At 41.0% G+C, this 11455-nt stretch overlaps 1 protein-coding gene across 10 annotated transcripts in view; it reads right to left on the bottom strand.

Moving 5' to 3' along the window:
• The window catches only part of ptprfa (protein tyrosine phosphatase receptor type Fa), a 349532-nt gene that overhangs the window by 77473 nt on the left and 260604 nt on the right, over positions 1-11455 (bottom strand). For 6 of the 10 annotated variants that reach the window (XM_008278155.1, XM_008278157.1, XM_008278158.1 and 3 more), the window contains 5 exons: positions 8787-8904; positions 7664-8245; positions 4462-4559; positions 2254-2510; positions 62-143 (listed from right to left, as the gene is read on the bottom strand). In XM_008278155.1, the coding sequence (XP_008276377.1) occupies positions 62-143; positions 2254-2510; positions 4462-4559; positions 7664-8245; positions 8787-8904 (1137 nt within the window). Of the gene's footprint in view, positions 1-61; positions 144-2253; positions 2511-4461; positions 4572-7663; positions 8246-8786; positions 8905-11455 lie in introns of all 10 variants that reach the window. The other 4 variants (XM_008278153.1, XM_008278154.1, XM_008278160.1 and 1 more) reach the window with 1 other exon arrangement.

Genomic DNA, 11455 nt, shown 5'->3' with positions numbered 1-11455 from the left:
GTAGTATACAGACTCCCTAATGTTATATGAAACAACAAAATCAAACTAAACTACTTCATACCTCATGTATGTCCATGTCTTCAGGGTTCTCCCATCTCCTCTGAGAAGCTGCAGTGACAGGGACCACCACTATGTAGTACCACCTGCATTAAATACAGAAGCACAACTGTATTACAAACCCAAATGCCATGTCCACAGGAAACACACTGAGTTTAATGTGCATTACATGTTTCAGTTTCAGGTGATGTATCTTAAAGAATTTTTCTGAATGTTTGTTCTAAACTTTGTATTTCAGATGGGATCGCTGCAGCTCTGGGCCTGATGGAGAGGTCTGCTCTGGACATTATTTCTTTTTCTCCGTCAACTCCACTCCTCTTAATTACTGCTTACTTGTGAGCAATTTCTTCAGAGAAACAAACACTTGAAACACAATTAATTATTTCTATGTAATTCACAGTGCCTGTCCTCTTGACCGAGCTGGGTAATAATAAGAAATAAACTTCTGTTGAATTGCAGCATTTGCATTGGGATTCTTGTTGCTGATTAACTCTTAAATAACTCTTAAATAAATTGCTTTCTGGTATCAAGAGAGGGCTAAGAGTGGCAGTGGGGGTTATTGTTAATATGTCTGTGTAGTTATCAGCTGTAATGCCGAAGGACTGAATGTTCTGTTTGCACTTAAAACTACTCAGTCTGACCTGAAAGACAAGTCCTGCAGCAGATAATTGGCTGGCTATGAAGTGGCTAAAACATGACAAGCAGTAAATAAACCAGGCTTGTAATGGCTGTTGAAGTAGCCCCCTGCAGACAAGCTTGTGTCTGAGTTATTGATTTTTAGAAGAAAAAAAAAAACTGTGTGTATCTTTGTACATCTCCTCTTGCTTCAGCCTCACTGGGCTGCTGAGTGCTGAGGCCTTTTAAGGTCTTTAGACTGCTCACACGTTGAAAGTATACTAAGAAAGGCAAAGTGCACACAATGTAGCAGCACGCTTCTTTCATTAGTATAAACCGCACTGGTGGAGGCATTGCTCAGATTCTTGACTTGCAAAGGTGACAATATAAAAAGCCTGAATTATCACGAAGTAAAACTCAAAATCTGCCTCTGGTAAGAGCACAAAATTGTTAAAAAAAATTATAATTCAAGTATCAAAAGTGAAACATTAATTAACCAAAATGGACCCTTTCAGAAGGCCAAATTATGAAATGCAATTAAGATTTTTTAGAAACTGTGCCTAGAAAAAGCAAGAACCACATCTGATTAAAATCTATCCTTTTTCTTTTTTGTGTAGCAAGACACTGCTCCCAGTACTTCTGCTACTTTTGGAGATCCTTTTCTCAATTTCAGGTGCATTTGTGGATTTAACCACAGACCTCAAATGTGCTGAGAGAGCAAACATCACCAAACTACACCATCCTTTATGTTGAGGATCAGTACCAGTGATGAGAGGTGGGTCTATGGTTACCATCCAGAGAACAAACACCAACACAATCATTGCTATCTGGCCATCCGGTTCACCAGATTTGGCCCCCTGTGATTCGTTCCTCTTCCCCCAAAATAAAGTTCAAGTTGAAGGCCTGCCATTTTAACACAGTTTAGGGCAGAATGGGACTTCTGGAAAGCATTCTGAATGTGTGACAACAGGTGGGTCTGTGGGTCAAATTGACATTGCAGAGTTCTACTGTAATGTTGTGAGATTCGGCAAAATCAGCTCACATTGTGTTGACAAACTCACACAGTTTTTTGCCACATAAATACAGTCATCGCCCTCCACCCACCCAACTTGCCAGATTTGGCTTCCGGCAATTTCTTCTCCTTTACTTAAATGAAATCCAAGTTGAAGGGTCACCATTGACACAGTGGAGGACATCAGACGCCCACCACAGACGGTGCTTGACACACTTAAAGGACGTGACCGGAGGGCTTTGAGTGGTGTATCAATGCAATAAATTTCAATACGGTACGGCTTTTGTGTTGATTAAACTTTACAATAAATGTGATTAATTATTAATGTGAAAATTATTAATGCACTGAAAATAAGGTGCTATTCATTATTGCAAGTTTTGTAGGTAATGCTATATAGTGAGATATTCAGTCTTTATTGAACAGCATTACTTAGCATTTGCATCTTTTATTGAACATTATCATCAGCTTATCAAATAAGATGCATTTCAAGACAGAATTTTTGAGATGCACTAAAAATCACAGATTTTAAATCCTTACAGTCTCTCCTCTGACAAGCAAACAGCACAGACCTGACAGAGGCTCCAGCAGGAACCTTGGGCAGGCTGATGGTCACTTTGCCACCTTCTTCCACATCGTCCTGGTATCGAGCCGGTTTCATCGTCAGCAGGTCTGGAGCTGTTCGGATGGAGACCTGCTGCTGGAGGCCACCAGCGCTGTTCCCTCGACTCATCAGCACAAAGGAATAATCAGTGTCTGGCTGCAGCTGTGTGATCAGCTTCCTCTTCAGGTTGCCTTGAACCTCGACGCTCTGCTGGTTGTACAAAATCTGAAGCAAGGAAAAAGTTTCTTACTAACTCTGATGCAGTATGATTAGTAACATAGAAGAAGTCCTGAAGTTACGTTACATAGACATATTTGAAATATGTGTATGAAAATTGCTTTTATTTTAGCCTGCTGTATTTTGCATTAACGTATCTATAGCATCTCTATGGGTCACGATAACGTTAGACCATCAACTCTGTCTTATATATTCAAGAAAACAAGGAGTCACACAAAACAGCTTGTGGATGGCATTTGGCGGGGCAGTTATTCAAAGCTCCCTGCTGATTTCCAAAAAAAAGAAACTTCATCAATAAAATCATTTTAAACATTTGTTTTCAGCGTTACTGAAGGAAGCAGAAATGTGGGGCCTGGAACGGAGGTTTTGCCAACAGCGTTAAGGATCGTTGCGAAATGCTTGCCGGCTGACCTAATCGCTGACCTATTCATTTGCACACGCTTTTACAAATGGGAAATATAGCAAGCTGAAATATATTAGAATTCTCTTTTCATACTCTGAACCCCAAAACCTGCTGGCAGATTTAAATGGCAAATTTTCTTTTAAAAATTGCCAAAATTACAACATTCATCTGAGCCAGAAACTGTAAAAACTGGATTTTTAAATGTTCCAACTCTCCTTGACCTAATTATATGTGGTGTGCAGGTTGTTTAGGAAAATTAACAAAATATATGCTTAGAATTATGATATTTTATCAAAATCACTTTCTTCTTCTTCTTCTTCTTCTTTTTTGTTTGATGTATGGCATTACAACTATGTTAAACTGCACAAAAGACAGCTTTGAATTTTCTCTACTAATGGTTATCGTGGGACTGTTTCCATAGGGATGCAGGATTTTTTTTTTGAAGTGAAAAATTTGCCTACAATGTCTAAAAATGTCACAGGAGCCAAAAAGGCTGATAAATTGCTTGGAGTTTAGAGGGTTTATGATCCTTCCTCTCATCTTGGCTCAAATGTTTCCTCCTTTAGATGCATTTCACTGCTCATATAGGAATAATCATAGGAACAGCCCCTGTTTCCTCTTTTGTTCAGAATTAGGTGAGAAAATTGACACCACTTTCATATCTGTATGCTAAATTTGAAACTAAATCAGCAGCAGGTAACCTTGTATACTGTTTGCTTAGCCCATATGCAGGGGGTGTAAAACTAGAAGTTGTAATTTTAAATGCATGAACTAAATTAAGTATCTACTGCATCCATCCACCTGCCCTGGCAGAGTGTACTTTACCCTCTTTGGCTAAAACACACCCTGCAGGAAAACAGATTTTGTTGTGGTCTCTCTACAGGCACAAACTTGAGGAAGGTGCTCACACTTGTAGATGTTTGCCAAGATGCTTCTATGTAGTTGTTTTCTCAGGCCTTAGTACTTAGTTATTTATTTAGCTCCAATTCACTTAGTTAAAGAAAACTTGTTTGCATTATATTTTGTGAGGCACTTATCATATCATTCATAGTTTATGCTTCAGCTATATTCATAAACTTTAGTTTTTTTCATTGTAGTTCACCATCAAAGCTACACAGTACCAACAGCTGAGTGACAACCCAGACAAACCCCTTAACAAATAGGCAGTCATTAAATACAGGTACAGGCACAATTTAATATGGTGCGCATTGATCCTCTTGATGATTTATGGAGTAGCTGTTCTGATAAAGAGGCCAAAAGAGCAAAAAGTTTCACAAAGTAGGTATTTTTGTTCCAATATTAGTCCTATTTCAGGCGCTTTCAGATTTCCTGATAAGTCTCTGTGGTTATCATTTAGTCTACATCAATAATACTGTCTGGGAAGTTTCACCTCCTCTGACTGGCCCTTTTATATCCCTAAATATTCACTACTTGTGTGAGATTACTGCTAAGAATCCTCTTTTAGTTGTTAAATTCAAAGCCCATAATGTGTGTTTTAGCTGCTGCATGGATGGAAGAGTGTGCTGCTGACCTTACCTTGAGAGGAACTTGAGATTTGTAGGTTTCTGGCACTTCCCAGGTCAGCAGGACTGAAGTTTTCATCACGGCCTTCACACCAAAGTTCTTGGTGAAAACTGAGGGAAGATCTGGATGATTATTAGGTGGTTAATTTGAATGAGGATATGACTGAGATGATTTAAAGATGATGAGTAGGTGCAATAAAACATGAAAATGGAGTTATACAGTCAAATGTTTGGACACGTTGACGCATTCAAAGGTTTTCTTAATTCTTTAAAGTGTAGAAAAAAACTGAAGACATCACGACAATGAAATACCACTTATGGAATTATTTAGGGAGCAAAAAAGTGTAAACAGACCCAAATTAGTTTCATGTTGTGGATTATTAGTGCTTATTTTCAGTCTGTTAACAAGCTTTATGACGTTGTGACCTGGAATGGTTTCGAGTTCTGCAGGTGAGCCTTGTCAAAAGTTAACTGAAAGAATTTCTTGCTTCTTAATAAGACCATAATTTGTGCTGCATCTTGGTAATAGCAAACATTCCTATTACACCCCTGTAGTGATCCATATAATTGCAAAAAGCGCTCCGCTAAGTAAAGAGAAACAACAGTCCATTTATTATTAACATGTTCTTTGGGTAGCATTCAGAAAACCCTTGTTAAACTATCAGTTGCCTTTAGGTGTACTACATTCAGCTTTATGTTGCTTGCACTCAGAAGGTAGGTACAAGTGAGCATCCTGGTCATCAGCTAAAGCACTGATGTGACATACACAAGACTGAACAAGACTAACTGAAGAAACTTACGCTCGACTGTGATTCCACTTTGCCTATAAACTATATTTAGGACTGTAGACTATGTCTCTAGCGTTGACACAGCCCTAAAACTAAATGTGGAGATAGATCTGGCTACGTGAGACCTTAGTTTGACGAATGTTGTGTTTTGTCCCTTCATAAATTGAACACCCTGCCAATGTTGACTCTAGAATCGCCCCAGTGTCTGTCACATTCCCATTTGGCTACACAGGAGTCACTACATAAACCCTTTTTTCATGCTTATTTGCAGTTTCTGTAGGAGTGTGTGTTGGGCTTGGAGCCTGTCATTTGTAAGCTAACACTAGCAAACATTTCATGCTGTTGGTGCTGTAGAAGAACAGAACAATGTTGGCTTTCCACTGTAGGAACTTAGGGGCAGGTGCGAGTTGATGCGAATGTTTACAGGAACTGCACCGTAAACTTCCCTTTCAGGCTGTTTTGTTTTCACTGTGGTGTAGGATCTGACATCTTCAACTGGGGCATTAATTCTGACTGCACCAAAACAATGTCACATGGTAGTTAATGGACGTAACTCCTGTTTGATGAGCACAAAGGAAATAAAGCAATAGAGCTTTGCTATGAATGACTTCTATGTTGCTGATGACCATGTCAGAGAAGACTACTTCTTCTTGATGCAAGCTGTTAAACCAATCAGCATCAAGACTCACTTGTGTCTTTCAGGGCTGCTCAGAAGTACCAACATCTTCTCCCCTGAAAACAGCCCTAAAAGAGGCTCTATAGGAGAGGCTCTTGTGATTGGAGTATGCAGAAAGGTTGAGGCCATCTTAAAACAGCCTGCGAATTCCTGCAGTAGAAAACAGCCTATAGAGGCAAGGTATTCGAGAGTGAGTATAAACGTCACATCTTTCACCTCAAGTTTTATACATAGAAATAAGTCCATGGGCTTTTGTAGTCAGCTGAGACAGATCTCATTTTAATCCATTCACGCATTAGCCAAAGAAAAAAAAAGAAAACAAAAAAAAGATTAATATCTATAAATCCCTTCATATTGTTACCTAAAGTACCTTTCACACATAATTATCACTCTGTTCAAAAAATCTCAAGTTACTTCAAGTGTTTTTATTTTATTTTATACTAAATAAATCCATACATGCTATTTATGGTTTCTTTAGTTTTGTTCCACTCTATAGAAAATGAAAATAACCTTTAATGAAAAACTCTTGAATGTGTTCACACTTGGACTTTTACAATATGAGTCTAATTATGTGTTGATGTGAAAATGTCAAAACAGTTTCTGTATACTGTGAGCATAGGTTTGAATTTGAATTCAGCTTCAGAAGAGATGTTTTTTTTTTGAAGGACAGTCATTATGCATGGTTGTAAATTTAGTAATTAATTCATTTTAAAGTCCTCTCACATTTGAACTTTTTTATGTTTTATGTACAACTAATTAAACACATGCCTTGCCTCGCAAAATCTAGTCGCTCTAAATACTAACTAAAGGTTGGTCTTTCAAATTTGAATTCCTGAATAAGATTTTCATTGGGAGAATCTGACATCTTTACCTTCTGAGGTCTGAGGGCAATTCTGCAATATTATATCTGAAGTGGCTGTGGTTCAGGAGCAACCAGTGTTGCTCCTAATAGCAGATGACCACTTTGCATGGTTTCTCTGTCAGGTGTGTGTGTGTGTGTGTGTGTGTGTGTGTGTATGTGTGTGTGTCTGTGAATAGATGAATGAGAAAAATTGTAAGTGCTGTGAATGCCCCTTAGGTAGAAAAGTGCTATTTAAGTGCAGACCATTTACCATTTACAAGCAGATTTGTATAATCGCCATTTTAGTTTAGATTCAGTTGTCTCAGACTGTGTTAACATATCAGCATTTCTTTTAAGTCCTGAAAAACACCTGAGCTGAGTAACATATTGCATTACAATGACAACCAGCAACCAGTGTCACGTGCGTAGTTGTGGCAAAACTACATATTTTTCATCTTTTTGCTTTAATGCTGCACATGATATACTGCATGTCATGATTTTTTTTGAGAATGTGACAAATAGTAAACTGTAGACCATTTTTCATCACATTTTTCCAAACTTTCCAGAGTACTCAACAACACCATACAGAAAATTGGGCACAGAGTCAGACATTGTGGGTACTTCAAAGGTCAGGAGTCACCAATATTTTATTGTGTCTTTTGTTTACCATGGTTAAAACTGAAAACAATCAATTTTGATATATACTAAGCTCCTTTGAGCAAGTTTTGAACTGAGAACACATTGGATGTAAGGGGGTAAGGACGTAAAAAATGTAGAGGAGGAAAGAAACCAAGACTTTGTTTGCGTTTACGTTTGTGTCAGTAAGGGAAAATGAAGCCCTAAGTGCCTACATCATGGAGCACTGTGTAGAATGTTTAAGCAGCAATGACAAGCCGCCTGTGCATCTCACCTGGCATTGAGGTGGACATGGTCCTGCTCTGGATGCTGGGGCTGATAGGGCCTCCCCCCTTGCTTGTGAAAGCTTGGACTCTGATGTCGTAGGTCGTGTCAGGCTGCAAGCCGCTGACAGTCATCTGTGTTTCTGTGGTGATGTTGGTGTTGTTGTGCTGGCTGTTAATATCTCGATACACCACCACATACTTGACAATCTTGCCATTTCTCTCAGCCAGAGGAGGGGGGTCCCAGGCCAGCTTGGTGGAGGTTGCAGTCAGGCCGACCACGCTCAGATTCTGTGGGTAGCTGCTGGGAATGTCTTCAGGGGTGCTGATCTCCTTCAAGTACTCCTCCCCGTTGCCTGCTTTGTTTTTGGCGCACAGTTTGAAGATGTAGACGGCTCCCTTGTGGAGGCCGGTGACGGTGAAATGATCGTCTGTCTTTCTGAAGTCTTTGATGGTAAAAGCTTCCTCCTCTGCTCTCTTGTACTGCAGCTGGTATCCCACGTGCTCCCCCACCATCTCTTTAGGGGGCTGCCACTGGATCAGGGCGGTGTTCCCTATGGTGGTGCTGATCATCATTGTGGGCTTGCCAGGCACTGCAAAACATGAAACATTTGCCAAAATGTCTTCACTACTTTATACTCCTACAAATTCATGTAACAATAACATTCAAAACACATGGCATCCCATTTTAGTAGCTGAGCAGCTGCTGTTTCCTGGCCTACTTTGTTAGCACGGCTTTCTAAGGGAGAAATTGAACCATTTCACAATGCTATGAGATTGGCCACCCTACTTTTTACCATCAGACCAACTGCCGAGATCTCGGTATACGTAAACAAGATGTAAGCTTTGACAGATTAGCACCACTTTACTTGGATCAAAACCAAAAGTGTCACAAATGGAAATACTCAAATAAAGTACCACATAATTGTAATTAAGTACAGTATTTGAATAAATGTACTAATTGTAGCTGCTTTCCACTACTTGCTATTACTAGCCAGAAATAAGGTCATACCAGAGCAAGAAAGGTTGTGTCAGCAAAATAAAGGTGGGAATTAAACTAAGAGATTTTACATTTTAGTGAGTAAAAACATTCATTTCAAAATGTGCAGTAACAGATAGAAGCACTTCACACACCTGCTCCTGTGGTGGTGACCACCTTTGACTTGCTGCGAGCGCCATCACCCTTGGTGGTATACGCGGCCACAGTCACAGAATAGGAAGTTTCTGGGATCAGACCTGTTACAATGGCCTCCTGCACAGAAGATAGAAGGGAAGGGAAGGGGAAAGAGATAGAGACACAGAAGAATAGAGACATAGGGGAAGGAAGAATGGGAAGAGGAAAAAAAAAAAAACAGAGAGGAAAGGGCAACAACATTGATGGTGAGACAACAATCTCAGTTCAATTGATGACCTGTCAGCTAGTTTATTGTACCAGGCACTCAGGCACATTAGACAAGTCAAGCACACGCAACATGCATCAGCTTCACATTTCCAACACTCCCCAGGCATTTCAGCTGCTCTTTTGAGGAGAAAGTCAAGAGATGGCCATGAATGTAAAACGTGAAGAGCATTTTTAAATGTTATCTGTTACCTTCCTGGTGCTTGACTGTACAGGTAGATGGTGTATAACCTCACACTGGCACATGACCATTTGACCACAAACAGGAAAAGAGCATATAGCATTAGTTATTTAACAGCTCATGGATGAGATCCCAGTCCATTATTGGTAAAAAAAGATAATGTTCTTAAACCAATGTGATCCCAACAGGGCTCCAGACTAACATTTTACTTTCAAGCAAGGCTGCAGACCCAACATTCAGAGGCACTCATCATCATCTCTGGGGACTTTAATCACGCCACACTGAACTCTGCCTTGCCTACTTTCCACCAGTTTGTGAACTGCCCCACCAGAAACAACCGGACAATCGACCTCCTGTATGCTAATGTACAGGACGCATACAAAGCCACCCTCACCCTCACTGCAGTCCCCCCTCCCTCAGTGTGCCTCCCTCTCAACGTCTTCACCCTGTACACCTCTGACTGCTGTTGCAACTCGGGGCTGTGCCACATACAGAAGTACGCAGATGACACAACCATCATGGGGTGTATCAAGGACGACAGAGAGAGTGAGTACAGGAGTCTGGTGGACGACTTTGTTGTCTGGTGCAGAAAAAACCACCTGCAGCTCAACGCCTCAAAGACAAAGGAACTGGTCATAGACTTTAGGAAATCTGGACCATGCCCACGACCAGTTCTGATTGAGGAACATGAGGTAGAACTTGTAGAAAACTACAAGTACCTTGGGCTGTGGCTGGACAACAAATTGGACTGGACATGCAACACAGACTACCTGTACAAGAGGGGACAGAGCAGGCTGTACTTCCTGAGGAGGCTCCGGTCGTTCAGCATCTGCAGGAAACTCCTGCGGATGTTCTACCAGTCGGCGGTCGCCAGCGTCCTTTTCTACGCCTTGGTATGCTGGGGCAGCAGCACATCAAAAAGGGACGCATTGAGTTTGGACAAATGAATCAGGCGGCCAGCTCTGCAGTGGGCATGAAACTGGACTCCCTGGTGACAGTGGCAGAGAGGAGGACACTGAACAAACTGCTGGTCATCATGGACGATGCCAGCCACCCTCTGCACACTGTCATCATCACCCAGAGGAGCCAGTTCAGCGACAGGCTGCTTCTCCCCAGGTGCAAAACCAACAGGACTAAAAACTCCTTTGTTCCCCGAGCCATCAAACTGTTCAACTCTGAGCTCGGGGGGAGGGGGAGGAGCAGCAAGCAGGGAGAGGTGGGGAGAGAGGGGTGAGAAGTGAGGACATTGGGGTGAGATAGAGCATCATGCTCTATCACCGGACTGTGTGCAATATTTAGGCACTTTTGTTACTGTATCCAGTGTTATTATTATTATTGTTGCTATTGTTGCTGATGTTGTGTTGTTGTTTCTACTACAACAATTTCCCTGAGGTTGGCACCAAAGGGATCAATAAAGTTCTATTCTATTCTTGTATTCTAGTTGCAGTGGTGTACCTAGCTTGCATGCAAACTCCACGCAGAAAGACTCCGGGTGTCCTCACCGGGACGCGAACCGGCAACCTTCTTGCTGCGAGGCAACAGTGCTACCAACTGCGCCACCTTGCAGGAGCCTTTTGTCTATTTTTTACTAAAAAGCCCAACCAGGGATGGGAGTAGAAAACTACTCTATATGTAATACATCAGATGTTTTCTATGTAAAATGCATGGTCCCTGATCAAATAAATAAATAAATAAATGAAATGAAAACTTGAGTAGAGCAGCTCCACTGGTTTTAACTACATTCCAGCTTTATTAATACTAACAGGAGTAATCGACTAACTATCAAAGTGAGACCCAAGTTATAATCTGTAGTATTCTATCTGAAAAGATTGTCCAAGTGTACAGCATTTATTAAAATGATCAATCTAAACGAATCAAAGTCTTTAAAAGCACCCAAGGCCAACAAATATCAATTGCTTCATATGCCATCGCAGGAAACTATCGGCCACCTACATAACAGATAACATGGTGCTCCAACCTACAACCACAGGTTCAATCTGTGAGCTGCTGTGAGTCCATTAAAAGGCAGAGAAAAGGCCCAGTCCTCTCAGATAGCAGAGGATTCCTTTCTAGTGCTGCTCCTGAGTGATGAGTGGAGAGGAGCTGCAGAGATGAAGCAGCTTGTGATGAGAGAAAAATGGCAGCAGGATGGTGGTGGAGCTGTGAGTGTGTGTGTGTGTGTATGTGTGAGTGTGTGTGTGTGTGTGTGTGTGTGTGTGTGTG

The sequence above is a fragment of the Stegastes partitus genome, unplaced genomic scaffold (assembly GCF_000690725.1).
Source record: "Stegastes partitus isolate 25-593 unplaced genomic scaffold, Stegastes_partitus-1.0.2 Scaffold117, whole genome shotgun sequence".
Classification (NCBI taxonomy): Eukaryota; Metazoa; Chordata; class Actinopteri; family Pomacentridae; genus Stegastes; species Stegastes partitus.
Note: the sequence above shows the minus strand (reverse complement) of the source record. Positions and strands in the feature narration are given on the sequence as shown.